This window comes from Poecilia reticulata, linkage group LG17 (genome assembly GCF_000633615.1).
Source record: "Poecilia reticulata strain Guanapo linkage group LG17, Guppy_female_1.0+MT, whole genome shotgun sequence".
Lineage (NCBI taxonomy): Eukaryota > Metazoa > Chordata > Actinopteri > Cyprinodontiformes > Poeciliidae > Poecilia > Poecilia reticulata.
Genome location: NC_024347.1, coordinates 25,560,313 through 25,580,476, shown reverse-complemented (window position 1 = coordinate 25,580,476; position 20,164 = coordinate 25,560,313). Strand labels below are relative to the sequence as shown.

Here is a 20,164-nt window from a genome sequence, read left to right as displayed (position 1 = left end):
TTTACTCTTCAAGTTGAGAACATGGACAGAGACTTGTAGGATCCTGACTACATGATTGTGAAACTGTCTGCTGATTAAAGATTCAGCGCTTTCTTTGCCTGCAAAGACTAGTAAAGAAACCCACTTTGCATTACTTTTATATTTCAAGCTGTTGTTTATGCACTGTTGTGCATTTTTGAAAACGCCAAGGCTTTCAAACGTGACAGCGACATTATGTGAAAGGAAATGTTCCTTACTAAAGCATTCCCAGTACATTAATAATAACGACGAGGTTGTAGAAAATAGTTAGCAAGAAACAACAGCATAAATGACCACATTAAGGATGAGCAACCAGCATTCAAACAATGATAAATGATCTTATCTAAGAAACACAGGGCGAAACAACCCTTAAACCTTGACATGTGATATGCATATGGAATGACAGCAATAAAAACGATAAATGTATAACTTGTAAGAATTGCGTCAGAGACATTGTCCAAAATAAGTCCTAGGAAATTGATAACTATTAGGAYATCAAAGCAAAAATGAGTCGAAATGAGACTCTATGAAATTTCAGTCAACATGATAAACACTGTTAACAATGCATCTCATTTCGTCTGTGAGCTATAAAGCCCTTGGCGTTCTCTTTTTGTGTCACTCTCCCCAGCTTTCAGTTAATTTTGGAGTTAGCAATTTATGAGTACCTAATTTTGAACTCTCTCACTCGAGTCTAAAGCTTTCATCAGCAGGCTCCCGTTCAACGTTATCCTTCATGTTGATAGGGCCATGTCTGGAATGTGACTGCATTATTGTCTTCTATTGTTTGCAGACTTTGACTAAATTATTATATTTAGTCTGTAAAACCTCAGTCGTGTCAGCCTTATTAATGGTGTTCCAAAAATAATAAACAGTGTCATTAATAATGTTAAAATAGCCAGGAGCAATGTGTMATTTAGAGTCAATATGTATTAAAGGGATGTATTTTATATAAAACTGTTCCATCCAAAAGCAGGTATTTACATGTGTTGCAGTATGCTTAAACCTGCCCGCTTAATAATGCATCGTAGGGCTAGAGTGGAGATTATATAACTCACTTAACTGAAGAACTGGAGCACTTCTGGTGTTATTTTTATAGTGTTTTAGGTGACAGTGCAGTCTTCTATAACTTTATATTTTGTCTAGTAAAAGTTTAAATAGTAGCTTTTCAAACAACACTGATAAAAGCTTGTGCGGGTACAAAAGCTGAGGTATGTGGAGGGATTCAGTACTTTGTTGCTGTAGTGCTAAAAGCAAATAATTACAATAAATGTCCAGGTTAACATTAAATCCCCCCTGAAGTTAGCATTTTTTAAAATAAATGACTGTTAACGTCTGAGTGAGTGTGCTACAAGGAGTGTGTTTGTTGGATTAACAAACAGAGATCTCCTCCTTCTGGTCATTCATGCTCATGTTGTTCCTGAGTTGCAGCAAATAGTTAAAGAAAGATAGTTCTATACACCAGGCATTTATGTTTATWTTCCATTGGTTTAGATCACTCAGGATTACAAGAATTATTTATATCTTCTGAATTCCAAATTATAATATTAATTAGACAATAGATTTTGTTGGAGCTACGTTTAAATTTGTGTGATGTGGGTTAAAAATTTAGGGTACCTTTCCATAAACCTCTCACTTTAGTTTGCTGGAACTTTGGCCCATTCCTCCAGACATAACAGGGGTAACTAAATTTGTTGTTTTTTTTTACTTTTTACAATTTGATTGAGGAAATTGTGTGTTTGAATCTGTCTGACATCATTTTTTTTTAAGCAAAGCTTTAAGGAATAATGTTTTTTATGTAGCCATTCATAAATCTAAATAATTATGCAGGAAAAAATTGTGTCTCTTCTGTATAAAAAAAATTTGATTGTCTTATCCATTGTTGTTTACATTTTTGTCTTAAYGACACTATAGCATAAAACGGTTATATTTTTACTCAAAGTTATTTCATTGTCCAACACATCTAATACAGACCCATGTTGAGTTTTCATGCAGACTAAGTAGTTAGGAAGTAGGCAACACTGATCATATATTTATTGATAAGTGTGAAGTTGCACTGTCAACAAAGTGACAAAYTTAGCAGTAAAAAAATATGATTATTAACATCATTGACCTATATCTCAATATTTTTTTACCACTGTACGAGTGGTAAAAAAATCTCACTAGAGTTTTCACAAACTCAATTTTCTTTTTGTAGAACTGGGGATTAATGTAAAAATTCTTCAGTCTATTAATATAAAGGGAACAGAAAACAATATTCTGTTTATAAGACTTTGGAAATGACAGACCAGAAAATGATGATCATCCCAAGTCTTTAGGCTGTAGAAAGCAAAACACTACAGAAAAATAGCAAAAGAAACTGGACTCGCTGCATATTTACGAGTCCAGTGATCAGAATCACAATTGTAATAGATATGATCAAAAAGGACCTCATGTTAGGATAACAAAGTCAGTTTGGGGTACTGGTAAAAAAAAAAAAAAAAAGATGCTTCTGACATAATAGTTAACTTGCATCTTGAAATTTTCAATGTAATGAATTTAGTTGGATCTACTTGTATTCATTCCCCTGTCTATATGCCAAATTATAAAAGTAAGCAACAGCTTCATAGGTGTTCTAATAATGTCTATATAATGATCCAACAGCACCTCCAAAGAAGAAGCCGAGTGAAATTTCCTCTTTTGCAACAAGCCTGCCATCTGTAACCCATGAGAGAGGTAACAGCTGCAGCAGACAGTTCCTGGTACATACCTGCTTTCCCCGGGGAGTAAACCAGATTTCACATTTTAATCAGGACATGCGAAGAGGCAGTAACATGSGTATCCTATACTGCGAAGGAAATAATTTAATGAGTAAGAAGATTTACAAAAAGGCAAATAGAGATATAGAAACTATGGGGGTGGTGATTTAGTTCTTGAGGATGAAAAATATTAAAGAGAAACTAATTTGCTTCGCAGGGCTAGAATAATTTCCTGCCCTGCTCTGTGGAGATCAGGAAGTAATACAGCGATATTTTTCATTTTTTTTCCTCTTTTAATACTATTATCAAGATGGAAATCCAATCAGGTGTGTCTCCTCTCTCTCCTGGATTTACAAGAAACATGCCAATAGTGACCTCTGACTTTCTCCCACAGTCCAAAAACATCACTGTTAGGTAAAATGATCTCTCTAAAATTGTGTGAGGAGTGTGTGTATATGCGTGTGTGGGGGTGTGCATGCGTGCGTGCGTGTGTGTGTGTGTGTGTGGGTGTGTGTGTGCGTGTGTGCCTGGTTATTTGTCCTGAGTCTCTCTGTGTTGCCCTGTGATGGACTGATGACCTGTCCAACATGCAAGCCACCTCTCGCCCAATGACAACTGGCCTCCACCTCATTAAGACCATTTCAAGCAAAACTTCAGTRTCGTAATTTAGTTACACATATATTACATGTGCGTGTCACTGTGGTGGCAGAGGTGTGATATATGTAAGTGTCACCAAAAACTCCAATTTGTTTAGGCTTTCCACCAGCTGTTTTGACAAAATTGGTTAATCTCTTTGGTAGCCTTTTTAGTGCTTAAATGATTCATTGATTTTTGTTCAGGAGGTAAACAAAGAAAAAGCCATCAACAACAAAGCCYGTCAGCCACAAGAACTGAGTAGAAATGGTAGAGAATGTGACAAATCTATCATAAAACTTACATTTAAAGCAAAATGTGAAGAAATAAASTTGAGTGTAATTGCATTAGTGAATATCCACTGAATCCTTGTTGAGGTCTTTTTGCTTCAAGGATCATCGCAACATGATTATCACTAGGCAACAGGAGAACCAGTCTGACAAGCTGGTTACACTGCACAGTAGATGATAAGAGTTTAATTTAGCAAATAGCACTCATTGGACCAGTTTTATAGCCTCATTTTTATACATAAGCCATTACACCGTTTTTAATTATCTGCATGTGTGCCTGTGAAAAATGCAACAGATCAGTCAGATTGTGACAGCAGTTTTGCACACCTGTGTGATTTGCCATCACTTTTCCTCTATTTTTTGTTGCGAAAATTATTTTTAGAAATAGACATTTTTAAAACTGCAATACAGTAGGTTGCAAGCACAAAAACACACCTGTTTTTTTTTTTTACTGGTGTTCACAGAGGAAGAACTGTTGCTCAACCTTTGATCTGGTCATCAAACACTAAGACAGGGCATCATCAATAGACATTAATTATCTGTGAGGATAAAGGGAGGTGAGCATAAACTGGTTGGATTGGAGATTTCCTCTTGCAGAAAAGTGATGTAAACATTACAAAATCAAAATTTTTAGCGAGTCAATGCTTGTAACAATAACAAGCATATAAAATTATCTCAATAAATGTCATTTTGAAYAGATAATGATTTTACATATTTTCAGAACGTTTCTAATTATGTGATTTTATTTCTAGTTTTATACACACTGAGGCTTTCTGATTGTTATGCCAGCTCATCACATTTAATGAAAATAACTACGCAACAAAACTGAAAAACAAGCTCATTAAAGGTCTCCCCTTCACTGTGAAATGGCACACACTTTGTCAGGCCCCACACCACTGTCACCACAGTGACACACACATGTAATTAAGACACATAAGGTGCCAGGGAGCTTGCCTTTTCCCCTGCTAAATACTCATTAGAGGAACCTTTAAGGATAATGTTAGCCTGTGTTGCAAACCGCAGGGAAATGAGCTGACAAAACAGAGTTTGGTGAATCGTCATCTGGATCCTGCTGCAAAAAGACRACGAAAAATGTGAAGAAAAGATGTTTTGAGCCAAAAGCTTGCMCGAGTTTAGCTAATGATTTAGAGACCAGCATGGTTTCAGAGTAAAGCAGGCAAAGTCAGCTGAAAAAGTCTTTGGTCAGTGATCAAAACAAATGCGAAGCTTTTGAACATCTCTCAAACAGCAGGSATCTCCCTAAAAACAACTCAGTGAAACAGCGAACCTGTGTTGTCTGGACCATGTGTTGAAAAATGTCAAATACCACCACATGACATGTTCACTAATGTTTTCTGCRAAATTAAATGAAATGCAGCCCCTGAATAAATTATGTTGCACTTGATTTTATTTAGAGGTTTCAGATTAAAGGGGGTGGACTACAAATCTAAGGCACTCTCTTCTGATTTGTATGAGCAGTATGAATACTTTTGAAGGCAAAGCACTGCTTCTGTCAAACTTTAAATTATGTTTTCTTCAGGCTTTATTGTTTATTTACATAATATCACAATAATGTTAAATTCATATCACATATCCACATATCCAAACAGTACTATCCTAAGTTTTACATGACTATTTGTTTATGAACTTCTTGCCACTKTACATATTTTAAACAATCCGTGCATACTTGTGCATTSTTTCCTCTACATAATCAGAACTGCACGTGCTGCTTDAAGCAGCGCTGCTGGAGGWAGTATGCATAAATCAAACTTTAACAACAATGACAAATGGTGTGTACTTGTGTAACACTTCAAGTTGTGGGACTCCAAATTGCTTTACAAAACATTCAGTCATTCATCCATTCATGCATACATTCGGACACTGATGGTGGAAGCAACATGATACTCCGATCTGCACAATGTTAGGTTGCCATTCAATCGTTGCCTCCGGGGCTTATGACCATCACCAGCAGTGTTTTTCCCAACAACGACACAACAAAAAGGTGACTAAGATAGTAAGAGAGGGGGTTCAGGACAAACTCCTTACCTCTGAGCCTCTGCCACTCCAATAGCAGATGCTTAAAAACTGGTTTTGCATCAAATACAAACCCTATGGCAATAAAACCCTATTATAGTGTTGCTAACTGATTTACTAAACKAATAGCTTGTGAAAAAAGATCTGCATGAAGAGCTCCAAAGTCAAATGAGTTTATGCATAACAGCGCCAGAAGCAAACCATACATTGACTTTGCATCTTTTTTGCACACGTGAGAGGCTTCAGAACATCCACAATGTTTTACCATACATTTTTTGTGTTTTTGTTTTTTTCTGTTTGTTTGTTTGTCCCTATCTCCAGTCTTCAGAGTCTGGTGCTCTCCAGGCTTCCCTGTTCTCCTGCTTCAACATATTTGAATGAAATGAATAGATAATTAAGGAGCCTCTTCAGAACTCGTTGACATGCTGAGGAGGTCGAACAATCATTCGAAAGAGGTGTGTTGGGGCAGCTTATTGAGATKTGCTGGACATCAACCCTTCAGGACCGGAGTGTTGGACTTTCGTTTTGAAGAATATTAAAAAATTACTCATATTCAGTCAAAGGAACAAAGAAGAGCAGAATATTTAAAAAGATCTTACAAGAAATCAGCAAAGYGGGAGGTCATATGTCACACCTCTCTTTGAGGAGTTGCTATACTTTTAACCAAATAGTTTGTTAATAAATCGACCTAAAGTTAAATAAAAAACTAATTGACCATGAACTATTAGTAAAATCCAGTTGAAACTATATGTTAAACTCTTATTAACATCTTATTACATGTCACAACTTGGATAAATGTTTTTAATTTCTTTTTATAGTCCTCTGAGATGTTTGAAACCGTCACAGCATGTACTTATTACAAATAACATAAGGAAACAGTGGGAAGTTCTAGTAAAATGATCCTACAGTTTCTTTCCGACTCAAAACTCTGAATCCAAACTTTTTTAGGTTTTCAAAACAAAAAGTTTTGAAAAGGAACTTCTCTTAGTGAACCTACAACATTAAGTCTAGTTCCTCATGTGAAACACACTCAGGAAGATGACCTATTTCTTGAGCCACTGTAGGAAATGATATCAGGATAACAGCAGTTTTTTGATAATCACAGCAGATTATTWTTTTTCTTTACATCTTGTTGACTGACTGACTGTACAACACCGTCGAGGACTCGTCACATGCTCTTGGAAGTTGAACCTTAAATGAGCCTGTTTAAATTGATACATGCATAAGAATCCTGTGTTGTACAGACTCGTGATGGCTCAGATAGTATGTTCTGCAGCTGTCAGGATAGATGAGAAATAGCTCTCCTAATAACTAAATCACAGTTGAGGTTGTTACGCTGCTGGGTCTGCCTGTCACTGAGGGGACCCGACCAAATGAGCTAATAAGCTGACAGGGAGGCAGGTGTCTGTGTGTTTGTTCATCAGGAGGAGGGAACAGATGAGTGTACAGTCAGGCTGGGAGTCATGATGAGACTCCTTATTACACATCAGCCTCACTGGGGAGCGTGGAGGAAATTCAACAGGAGTCGACACTGTCATATGGTCATGGAAACGCCACAGTACAGAGGATATTTGGAGAACCGACCAGGGAGAGGCTTTTTTCCCTCTGAGATGGACAAACAGGGAGTTGAAAGCAGAGGTGACAGTAATGGAGCAAGGCGAAATGAAGATAAACAGCAGAAACTAGAAGACCACTAAAGACTTTCATGATGTCATCTGGATTTCTATATACAACAGCCAACAGGATTTGATTTTTATGTAAGACRCTTATCCTCCATGCGAGATTATTTTGACACATTTTCTCTACATCTATGATGACATCAATCCAATTACGCAAAATAAACTATTTTTACTTAATAGACGACTATTAGGCTTTTGTCACTGTCAKGCTCCYGTAAGGCCTTTACAGACTGGCTGTTATTCTGGTTAGGYACCTTTTACTTTTTGGAAGTAAATTATTACACTAATTCATGTAGAAGTACCACAGGTAAGGGCAGCTGAATAGAATAACAAGTCACACTTTTCACATTAATATTAAAATAATATGAAAAACCATGTTTCATTTTCCTACAGCCTTCTTTTGCTATTATGCCCTATTTTGTTTCGATATCATATCGGTATCCAATAAAAACATGTATGTTTCTGGTTGTAATGCACAAATGATAACTCCTGTTCCAGGATTACTTTCGCACTGCATATTTTATAGTTTCTAAATGTGAGTGTCCCTGCGTGCTCTCAACACATATTTAAAAATTCTGCTGTTGTGAGTTTGCTCAGATAGATGGAGCTGTCAGTTTTGCTTATTTCAATCTCACGGACATCTCAAACATCAAAGAGATGCTTTGGTAGTAGAGATATGCTGTATTGTGATCGGCCTTCAAAGAGCTCGGCATTCATTCAATGAATACTTTTTCAGCAGCATATTCTTTTGATCTTCTAAAGTGTCCAGTTGCTCTCATCTCTAAAGAAATATGAGAACGGAACAACAGAGAGCTGCAGAATAAAAATAGAGCATGGGACAGAATGTTCCCCATCATAAACCAAATCTAACATTCCTTATCACAAGATTTATTTATTTTTTTTAACTAGTTCGATGTTAAGATAGCAAAATGTGTAATRCAGTTTGAATAAAATGCCCAGATTGAATCTGTCAGATAACTAACATTGATTAGGCAGCAACTGATCTACTAGGCAATAATGTTTTAAATAAAGTTTTATATTGGAATATAGTTCTGCAAATTTCCAAGTTCTACTCTTAATTTGAATTATTTATAAAAAAAATATGCATGAAAGACTACACTGAAACTACTATATGTTAATGSAGCATATATGCAGCACAAAAAATATAGTCTCTTCCTGTTTCTAATGGATGTTAAAGTGTTACAAACACTTAAAAAAAAACATTGTGCAGCCTACAGTAGTTCAACTCATACCAAAGCATAAACTCATTGGTTTTGCACATAAACATGGGACAAATAAGTATTTGTTGAAAATAAAATATAAATAAATACATGGATGAATTGAAGTACAATGTATACTGTATTTGTTATACTGAAAGTTCATAATTATTTTTGCATGAGGAAGAATAGTGATTATTGAGAGCATTGATAATTAGCCGTCAGTTATTTATTTCATAGACAATGCTGCCCTGAGCAGCGAGGCATAGAGCTATTGTTAAACTTGAAAACACTGAGTTTTTCTAAATTATTGCCATATTTTCATGGTTTTAGAGAAGAGTCCCACAAGCTACTCTGTTAAATAGATTTTAAAAGTTTGTTACCAGTCCGGTTTCTTTAAATCAACAACCAGTGGATGTTGTTTGGTTCTTTTTAACATGTAGAATGGACAAATGACGTCAAGAARAACGCACTATGTGGTCTTGTGCTACAAATAGTTCTTCTTTTTGCTAAAAACCCCCCAAAAAGAACAGTGAAARTCTGTTGAGATATAAGTTATGATTCTATTACCATTGAAGACCACGCACAGATTATAGGGGAATTCATAAAACTAATGCGCTCCAAGGGTTGGATCTGCAGAACTCTATGTTTTGGGTTAATTAGCTTTTAGCTTGTGAATGAAGAAAAGTGTGTTAGAACTTAACACACTTTTGAATAAATAAGAACTTAYAGAGATGCACAGGACCCCAAATATTTTATTCATTATGAACGCCATTAATATTCATGCATAAACAAGCTTGAGCTTCAAACACATAAATGCCTTTTTTTTGTTCATGTATTTGAAAAGATCTCCGTTTGAAAAGATTGCAAAAATAAATACCACTAAACCCATAAACAGGACGCTATACGTTTGTTTTCCAGCTCATGAACTCACCGCTCTGTTGAACCTCAGCAGGCTTTTTCCTTGAACTTTGTTTGGCTCCATCAGAGTCTTGTCTGCTCAGCACCTCGGACAGCGACTGGCGGGAGCTCTGCCGACCGGTCTGGCCCGGAACGTTGAAGCCTTTACTCCTCTTCCTGGGYCGGTCCGACTCCGGAGCGGACCGGCTCCTCTCCGGGTCGTGGCTCTCCGGCTGGGAACCTACTTTCACCAACGCGTTCCTGGTCCTGGTCAGAGCAGAAGTCACCGAACCCATCACAAAACAAGCTTTTTAGTAAAGGCTTTCTTTTAACCAGTTCCCTTGAGTTCGACCTTTCATTTTCCTCAACATTTACTCAAAATCGTAAAGAAACTCCCCTCCCCCGCACCCCCCCCAAAAAAAGTCCACCTTCGTCACGGTTCAGATATTTGACCCATGTCTCATAGTTGAGAAACGTGGGTGTCAAAAAGCCACGCAACAGAACGAACAACAAGACGTCGGAGTTTTAGCGGAAACCGCTTGTTGCTCTGCCTGTTTTCCTTTCCTCCGGCAGACACGTCACATGGAGAAAGTTGCTCTGTCGACAAACACACCGATCTCCCGGGACAAACAGGTGAAAACAAGCGACATTAATTAGCCGCCGACAAGTTTCCAGGATTATTAAAATAGGAGGAGGACCCAGCAATTCCGAATTAAAGAGGGAAAAACAATTGAGGTGAGATCATGATCATGGAAAAATGTTTAAACTTTGTTGGACATGGCTCTACTTTTTACCTACCTCACTCAATGTTCACGAGATTTGGACGCAATAAAACAACAAAATGTATCAAAGAAACAGACAAAGTAAAAAATGACAGAACCTTTTGGTKGGTTCAACCTGCTRAATAGAAATGCAAAGTAACTGTAATGACCYGTCTTTGGCCGACAGATGGCAGCAAAGCTAACTTGTAGACTTCTACATAGTTTATTTTTTATATTTCAAACTCAAGATACTGAGTTTGAAAACCCACCTGTTTAGAGTTGATTATGGCTAAATTAGGGTTAGAGTGTGGGTTTTGATGTCTTCGATGTTTTTAATGTTTTTATCTTTACTTTTTATCTATTTATTAATTTATTTTYATTCCTCTTTCTTACCGTTTCCGTTTTAATCTTTTTTTTTTTGTCAAAATCTCGTTCTGTTTATTCAATGTCACATGCCGTTTTTATTTTAATTATGTAAAGCACTTTGAAATGCCTTGCTTCTGAAACGTGGTATACAAATAAAATTTGATTTGATTGGTTGTGATTTTAATAACCTTGGAAAGCTCAGTTGGTGATGTCATTGCTTTATGAACGTCTGCTGCGATATATCACAACTTTTTATTAAAATGAGAACACAGCCGTGAACATATTTGAAGGGAACCCTCTGAGAAAATAAAATACCTTCAAACAAACACTTGTCCACACTGCTTGAGTTATAGTCTTCATAGTTTATTGCTGCAAACAGGTAATTGTGACTTCTTCAGCATACAGATTTGGTGTGGTTCATGCTTTATTGATCAAACGCTACTTTGGTTACAAAGAAAAGTTTTTTGTCGACCTCGGAAAAAAATTGCTATGCTAAATGTGTGCTGATTTTCATAATTGTGTCAAGACAAATGTGACTTAAGCACACTCAACCAAACAAAAAAGCATAACAGTCTGTCAGCTAGAACAGGCTCACTGGATCTTCACAGATAAAGGCACTTTTCAAAGCTGTTTTCTGTTTGTGTCGTAGATTTATTTTCTTGCTTGTTGCTCCAGTGAAATGTTGTTTTCCTCTTATTGCTTGTGTTGCTTGTTTGACATGGACAAAGAAGCTATTAGTCCATGTCCTCGTGATTCTGGGTTGACTCATTGATCACCTAAAAAAAACCAAAAAACAAAAATCAAAAATCTGTCAAGAAACTGACTTTATATCACTTAGAGCATGCCATACCTGACCATCCCTGGTCTCAATGGTCTTGATGAGAACTTTCTTTGTTGTTGATGTTTCAAAATGAGATTTTGAATCAGCCAATCCGTCTAAGGAAATAAATAGTAACATCTATTAATAAAATAAAAAGCTAATATTGGTGAAATTAATGTAAACATCAACCTCACCTCTGAGATTTAGAGAGGAGAAGTTTGGCAACGGGGTGGAGATCCTGCCAAGAAAGAGGAAAAACCCCACCGTTTTTTGTTTTTTTTTAAAACAAAGTATCATCTTTTATCAATAAAATGAAGGCTCATACTTTTTTCATACACCCAGCGAGCGCTAAACATTTCTAAGACATGTTGTTACCGGCTCTCCTCTCCCTCCAGSAGTTTTCTATAGGTAGCGATCTCAATGTCCAAGGCCATCTTGACATTGAGAAGGTCCTGGTACTCTCGGAGGTGACGGGCCATCTCGTCCTTCATGTTGTGAATGTCCACCTCCAGGCGGCTGACGGTGTCCTGGTAGCCACTGTTCTCCAGGCCAAAGTTCTCTTCCATTTCCCTCATCTGGCGCTCCAAGGACTCATTCTGGGAAAAAAAAAAGAAGTGACATAAAGTGAAAAATATGTGTTGAATAAATAGTTTTTTTCTTTAAAATTACAAAGACAGCCTAAAAGGGCAGACTCACAGTTCCTTTGAGGGCATCCACCTCACAGGTTAGTGCCTGAACTTGACGCCTGTAGTCGTTGGCCTCCTGCTTGGCTAATCTCAGGGCTTCATTATTCCGAGCTGCAGCTTCGGTGAGGTCAGCAAACTTAAAATCGCAGGGGCACAAAAAAAAAAAAGAAAAGAAAAAAAAAGGAGAGTCAGACATCCTGAAGGACACAACCGAGAAAAAAATCAACTACTCAATAAATGATGAGTCAGAAACTGAAGGAGAGGAAATATAGTAGGTAGAGTGTAAATTATGAAATGTGGAGATGTAAGAGGCTGGAGCAATTTAGCAACTGTAAAGRATTTGAAATAAAATTGTTTTATCTCTGTTTGAGTCCCTCATTAAGTCAGGTTTATGTTATGTAGAATGGGAATTTACAGTAAAAAAATCCATCCACCCACCCACTCACTGCCTATATCTGCTGTACCTTGCAGATAAAGAACCATCAAACTAATACTGACTATAAATAATGGCGGCAAAATATAAACTGTTAMCATATTTATATGTGATATATTATCAACTCTTTTTGTAACTTTTCTTGTTGCAAAGTAAGATTCCCAGAGTCACATTTGGTCAACTTCGTCTTTTTAAAGTTGTCACTACCAGTAGCACTAAAGCTTTGTGCTGCGTTGTTCATATTAAAGTTGATCTGAAACATACAAAATTTGATCTATTCTCTATTTCACTACAACTCTTTGAGGTTTTTTTTTCTTGTCTCCACAGGAAACTCCTCTCCTGTGAAACCAGCGGATTTCAGCTGTCAGTGAGCCAGACACCCTGTCTACTTTTGGAACTAGGTATCAAAGTTTCCTTTTTGATCTGTTTTATTGTTAGAGTGTCTATATCTAACCAGATCTTTCTGTAGTTATGCTGCAAGGGTGTTCAAAGCGACTCCTGGACAGCCTTTGCAAGGATTTTCTGCAGATTCAATTTAAATTTCAGTTCGAGAATGGTACAAACTTGGTTTGTACCATTCATCATACAAACCAAGTTTGTATGATGGTACAAACTTGGTTTGTACCATCATAGGGGATTGACAACATCCGAACTCTTGGATGTCTGTTTTTTAATAGCGCAACCATGTAGCATACATTTTAGAGCTCCGGTTTATCGTTTCCTCTTCTACAATAATCAAGAAAAATTAGAGTGTGTCTAGCTTATCAAATAAAAATAAAAATGTTATTTTTGCATTTGTAATTGTTCTGTGTCTTTTTTTGGCACTGAATGAGCCATTGGTGCGATTGTCTATGTGTACTCTTTGTTTTTCTTTTCCATAAAAATTAGTTTGGCCAGATGCTTCTGTGTTTTTTTTTTGTTGTTTTTTTTTCCTGTCTCTWTTTTTCTTCTCAACCAACAACTTGTGACGGCAGCTGGGCGATGAAACTGAGCTGGAATATTGTATAGCTTGAGCTTTCACAGCATGGAAACTTTTCACTAGCTGCCACTAAATGCTTAGGTGAATTTGGATGCATTTTATTAAAAGTTAGTAGACTGTTTTTGGAAAGAACTGAATGTTTTGGAATTGAATCTGGAACAAAATAAATTATATATAATTGAATTTTACAGTTTGTCTTGTAAACTGCCTTAATCCTTTCATGCGTGAATCATGATCCTTTGTGTCAGGATTTCTTTCCAAATTTTTTTGATTTTCTTAAGGCATAAAAAAATKTAGGAAATTTTTATTTTTATTTAGGTGACCAATTGTAATTTTCTCCAAATACAAAGTTGTTATTTGAAAAAATACATGAGTAGTATTGTTCTTTAGGGGTTATCKGATGTCACAATGTTTTTTTTACCCACAAGAGTCGTCTACAGTAAGAAGGAGGGACCGGGTYGGTCGGCATGCTTTTTTGTCCGTCTGCCAWATTGAATTGAACAAAAATAATTTCTTGCATTTGCAGCTGATGGCCAGTAGTTGATAGTGTATTTTATGATGCATTAGTSTCCACTTCAGTGGTCTGTGTGCTTTTGTAACATAAAAATCCACGAGAAGCACAAGAAAATGGCTTTTAGTTGGCTGTCCACTGTAGTTACCACGATGCATGAAAGGGTTAAGGTGACATTTGTTGAAATTGGCCTGAATAAAGAAAAAAAACAACAAATTAAGTTGAACTGAATTGGCCAATACTTCCATTCCATCGGTGCTCACCTTGGATTTGTACCAATCCTCTGACTCCTGGATGTTTTTAGAGGCCAGGTTCTCGTACTGCAGACGGACGTCCCTCAGAGCTGCTGTCAGGTCTGGCTTGGCCACCTCCATGTCCACCTGCACATGCTGCTGCTGCTGGATTTGGTTTTGTAGCTCCAGCATTTCCTGCCAAACAACAGTTTCTTTTAATTTCGCCTGTTTGCTTGGGAACAGCTATTTGGATCTAAATTCTACCAGTCTGAGCAGATTAACACATATTTCCAATGATTTGGCTTTCCTAAGCGCTGCCTTTAATACGGCAGGCAGTTACACGTGCAACGTCTGTACAGCAGCGTGTTTCCGCTTTGCCTGCAAAAAAAAAAAAAAAAAAGCTGAAACAGGAATGCTTACCTCATCATGCAGCTTCTTGAGGAAGTTAATTTCCTCTTGGAGCGACTCAACCTTCCGCTCCAGGTCCAGTCTGGCAAGGGCAGCGTTGTCCACATCCTGCGCCACGACACTGAGTCTTAATACGGTGACTTGGAAAGGTGACATGAATTATGCATAATGGATTTGCTGACATATAAAAAAAAATCCACTTAAGTTGCAAAGAGAACTCACAAATGTTGCAAACACAGCATGCAGAAATCAACTGTGCCTTCAGTTGATTTTAACTGAATGGGCGAATTGCTCTGATGAACTCATTAGTATAAAGGTCTTTCATCTCATCAACAAGTTAGATACAGATTTTTTTTTTTTTTTTACTTTCTTCTTGCTTTGGTGACATTTTTGTTCCAGCAAAGCAATATTCAGTAATCGGCTGCATTAAATAAATGAACTGCATGCTTTCCATTTAAGACAACTGCATATTGCAATCTATTTTGCGTAAASTAAATGTTTAAAACCCTCCTGGYCCAGAACATTTTCATTCTGTCCTGCAGCATTGCTTTGTTGGGGCGTTGGCAGGCTTGTAATTGGGGTATCMGCGAATGAAGCAGATTTGCCCCGGTGCTAATTCCGCAAACAAAGTGAACTATTCAGCAGGGTTTCCCAAACAAGCCCAAGGCTGGTGGAGTGACTGTCTGCCTGACTGAGCAGGAGCCGACCGTGGGCAGCGCATTGTTGTCTGTGTGCCACCGAGGCAGCCTGCTGGCACTTCCTTCCTGCCATTCATACACACAAGGTTAAAATATTGCAACTTGAAATATTGACTGAAGTGTATGGTGCTTTCTTSTTAAAATGTTACCTTTTATGCGCAGTGGCTGTCCTATGAATTTATTCACATGACTCAGAAMCCGGTGACAGGGAACGATCTCTGACAACACCAGAAACAAGAGACATTCTTTTGAGCTGAGGCTCTCCCAGGAACGAGACAGCCAGGTCACATGGTGGCTTGTCCTCTCGCTCTGATAACCACATTTTATCCACATTGTTTTTGTGCTGCGGTGTCCAGCTCATTTGCCGCGACCCGTCAAGACTTAAAAAAAAAATAATCTCTCTTCTCGTCGCAGGCCTGACTTAACACAACAGCCAAAACTTGGCCTTTCGTCTCGGTCTGTGAACCATGGCTAGAATCCGCTGTTGCGCCAACAGTGGAGAGCATTACTGTCTCTGCAGATACATGAAAAACACGAGAGCTCAGAAATTGCTAAAAAGGAGAAAGATCTGGTTCTGATCTGTTTTTAGGGTTTTAAGCTTCATTTAATAGGGAAAGTTGGAGAGATGGAGCAGTGGAAGACCCAGGAATCATCGTCTTTTACTTCTGAGGACTGAGAAGTGTCCCATCTCTTCATTCCAAAAACTTGAAATACTAATATATGATTTCAACAGTGGATCACCTGTCTAAAGCTCTGCATGTTGGCTTCTGCTTCCTCCCGCTGGGAAATTTCATCCTGCAACCTGCAAAACAACAGACAGCRAAACAATATTTGATATTTCGTGGCCTAGTATAGCTGCATTTGCACTTCTTGCATGTCAATACACATTAAAATGGAATGAAAGAGCAAACTGATGAAAAGTACAGSCTTAGATACATTTGTAACACACAGTTAAAATTCTCTATGCTGCAAAATCTTMATTTTATAGAGGCCAAGATGAAAATAATAATAATAATAATAAGAAGAAGAAGTGCCACGCCTCCTACTTGTCTCTCAGCCTGCCAATGTCGTCGGCCAGGTTATCCCGGTGCACCTCCACCCGAGCCTTCTCGTTGCTGAGCTGGTCCACCTGGCGCCGCAGCTCCCGCATCTCGTCCTCGTACAGATCCCCGACCCGGGACGTTCCTTTGCCCCGCAGCTGCTCCAGCTCGGCCAGCAGGATCTTGTTCTGCTGCTCCAAGAAGCGCACCTTCTCGATGTAGCTGGCGAAGCGGTCGTTGAGAGACTGCATCTGCGCCTTCTCGTTGGTGCGGTTTGTGATGAACTCGCTGTTGATGGCGTCGGACAGGGAGAAGTCCAGGTTCTCGGAGGCCAGTCGGGGCATGGCCGCGCTGCTCCGGAGCCTCTGGGTCTTGGCAGAGTAAAYGGTCGGAGCGGAGGAGAGCCCGAAGGACACCCGAGAGGAGCGCAGCGGGCTGGAGAACTGGCGGCTGGAGTAGCTGCTCCTGGTCGCGTTACGCTCCCCGCCAAACATCTTCTTGTAGGAAGAATGCGGAGCTACTCTGTAGGACATCCCACTGCTGTCTTTTTTCAAACTAYCAGCAAGCAGAGCAGAGTGGTCGCAGTTTGCTGCAACCCCTGGTGCATCAGCGGACTGCGCCTGGAAAGGCGTTCCCTGACACATTACTTCTTTATAGTCTCCTCCTTATGCAAATTGCTTAACGGGGACTTGAGCGACACGTTGATGATCCAATCAAAGTTCAGAAAGCACACCAGCGTGTCCCTTCAGAGCTCATAAAAATATAGTATTAGATTTTTTTCCCCCTTACAGAAATAAGCCAAATTGCTGCACAGGTGCATCAAAAATAAATGTGAATATTATAGAAACGTTAAATCAGCTTGTTTCRGAAAGGTAGGAAAGTTAAACTTAATTGAAATCTGTTTTTTTTTTTTTTTGCTTTATTTTTTATTTTTTACGGCTGATAAAAAACAAATATAAACAAAAATTTGGCCCATAAAAAGGACCAATGAAAATTATTTTCAACATAGACATGTAATATTATGATCATATCATGGCCTACATGAATAAGACTGCTGACAGTCCTCCAGAAAACAAATGTCAAAACAAGAAGAGTAAGCCACAAAGGTAATTCACAAAGAAATTGTATATTAATGGAAAATTGTGTAGGAGAAAAATAGTGAAGTAGTGCAAGATTCATAAACAACAAGGAGATTCTGCCTTGGAAGTTGCARGTATAAATATGTACTAGGACTTAATAGCTTGTATGGCTAATGGGTAGCTACAAAATTGGAAAATCCCAGTAATTCTMCAACTAATAACTGGAAAAACGCTCAACTAGGATGTGAAATCACTCCAAGATCCAGACTGACTTAGAAAAAAAACAACAAAAAAACAAATCAAGCAAATCCAAAATCCAGACTRGTTTTTATTTTGGATGCTAAATCTAATTGCTAGTCTGATAGGGACAGAGGTTAAGAATAAACTGTGATTAGCCACAACTTGTGATCAACTTATTTTTGGCATAYTTGTTCCTGATTACTGGCAGATATTCAGAATCAAGAAATTGCTCGTATGACAACATAAGATTGAGCAAAAGATCTAAAGAAGACARAGCTTTCTTAATGCTTTATGATTCCAGTGAACCACAGTGATTATTCACAACTRGAGAAAAGTGATAATGATGAGAACTAAGAAGTAAATAACAGATCTGGCCAAAGTGCCTTGAGATGATTTYTGTTGTAAACTATTCCYTCAAAACAAAATATTTCAAATGAAATGAAAAATAATGTGATACAGTACAATAGTGGTATATAAATATTTGCTTAACTCAAGACGTTGGCACATTAGTTGAGTTTTATGCTTTTTTGCAAACTCTCTTAAAAGTTGTTGGGGACTTTTATGTTGTCATAAGACTTAAAACATCAAGCAACCATGTAAAAGTTGCTATAAGCAAGTAAGTGCATAAAGTCTCTCTTTGTGGCGTTATGAATTCGTTTAGTTGTGATGTGGGGGACTTCTAGATGGAGAAGCAAGATATTGTAAAGAGAGGAAAACTGTCAGCTTCTGTACTTATTTAAAGACTATAATTTTTTCATATATTCTCAAAACCGAGGAGAGGGTGGACTGGTTTCTCATCAGAATCTGCCAGCAAGGCCATTTGCAGTTTCGGTTCTTTGCTGTCTCTTTATTCAGCAATAGATAATAAATATTTATCATTTAAGTCAGTTATTCCCAGAAGCTATTCATCCCTGTGTTCCTGTCTGACTCCCGTCTCAGCAAACAGAGCTGCCAGTGCAGTCCCGCTGACTCGCTGAGATTCAGTGATTCCGAGAGACACAGAGCAGAAGAGCTGAGCCAGGGACACTCTACACTTTTAAATCCCTGATGCGACTCGGTTTAAGGTTCTCCATGGAAACCAGGAGGAGAAAATCTCAGACAGAAGCTCCTGTTCAGTTTAGTTTAGTGATATTTGTTTTCTGAAACACTCTGAACGCACAAATATTTATCTGAAGAGACTTCACCCTGGGGGTGTGGGTGGCTGCAGGGATTTTAGTGCTGACTTTGAGGTCTGACTGGCAGCAGAGAGATAAACAGAGATCTGCTTTGACCTGTGAGACCAGAGGAAAGAGTATGATATTAAAAAGAGCAGACTGTGGGACTGGGAATTACTGTTGGCTCTTGTCTTAGATAACATTCTTAGATCATCTGAAAATACTGAATGGGAGCTCCAATGTGTCACAATTCAAATGCAAGTTTGTAGTTTTAAGGAAAACATCCATTCACCCATTTTATGTCATGTTCTCGATCAAGAGTATTGTCTGTCTGCAGTTATATAGATTGATGTTTTAGTTTGTTTTATAGTTGGAAAGTTTGTTATATTGAGAAAGCATCAACATGGCAACCGTTGTCAACTAACTAATGATCTGGCTAAGTAGCTTGTCAGCCACATCAAAAATTCAAAAAGTCAGATGCAAAACCACTAATTTCCACATGCAAGAAATGTAGGAACAAGTCATTTCCTTAAAATGATTTGAAGATATAAATCCATGWCTATTTCTGTGAAACCACTGCTTKAGGAGCATTCAAATCTATTGATGTAAATTGTCACAAGATCSCTGTCACTATAATAAAAAAGTAACATCATGTACACAACAACATACATAAAAAATATCCACACCTTTTGCTGCAAAGAGCTGTGGGCAAGGAAAGGATCTCACAAAGTGGTCAAAATTGTAAAGAAAAATGTCACTTTTTCGCTCATGTTGCTATTCAGGGAAGCTAACGTTGAGCTAGCATGCTTCCTTTACCCAGTGCAGATGGTGGAAGACAAATTATAAGAAATCTGGATAAATAACATCGCTGTTGGGAAATTTGAAGTTGTCGCTCACCTGGAGCATTCCTTTCAGTAACAGGCTACTGCATCCTAGGTGCAAAAGGGAGAATTGTTGTAGATCCTTCCTCTCAGCAGCTATTACTACACCCATCACTCTTCACCTTTTTTCATAAAAAAAAAAACAATTTTACCTTCACTTGCTTTTCTCTGTTGTTTACATAGTTTTTATTACCACCTTTTGTTCTTATTTTGATTTTTGATTTTTTTTTTAATAGATTATATWTTTTTTGTCTTTGTGTGAATCTTCATGCTTCAATTGCCTGTCACTTTGAAGCTGTTGCACCAGAATTTTCCCACTGGGGGGACAATAAAGCATATTTCTACTTTTTCTATTTCCAGTGTAATACT

General features: G+C 38.0%; 2 protein-coding genes across 3 annotated transcripts in view; both read right to left on the bottom strand.

The window, feature by feature from the left end:
• pde1cb (phosphodiesterase 1C, calmodulin-dependent b) overlaps positions 1-9,817 on the bottom strand; it is a 107,179-nt gene extending 97,362 nt beyond the window's left edge. For both annotated transcript variants that reach the window (XM_008434500.2, XM_008434501.2), the window contains exon 1: positions 9,541-9,817. In XM_008434500.2, the coding sequence (XP_008432722.1) occupies positions 9,541-9,802 (262 nt within the window). In that variant the 5' untranslated portion in view covers positions 9,803-9,817. The remainder of the gene's footprint in view (positions 1-9,540) is intronic.
• A 1,158-nt stretch (positions 9,818-10,975) lies between these two features.
• Positions 10,976-17,100, bottom strand: LOC103479835 (vimentin). Its single transcript, XM_008434499.2, has 9 exons — positions 16,448-17,100; positions 16,143-16,203; positions 14,716-14,811; positions 14,326-14,490; positions 12,150-12,275; positions 11,829-12,049; positions 11,648-11,691; positions 11,484-11,569; positions 10,976-11,409 (listed from the first exon to the last, which is right to left on the bottom strand). The coding sequence occupies exons 1-9, from the start codon at positions 17,083-17,085 to the stop codon at positions 11,368-11,370; spliced, it is 1,479 nt and encodes a 492-aa protein (XP_008432721.1). The 5' UTR covers positions 17,086-17,100; the 3' UTR covers positions 10,976-11,367.
• Between the last annotated feature and the right edge of the window lie 3,064 nt (positions 17,101-20,164).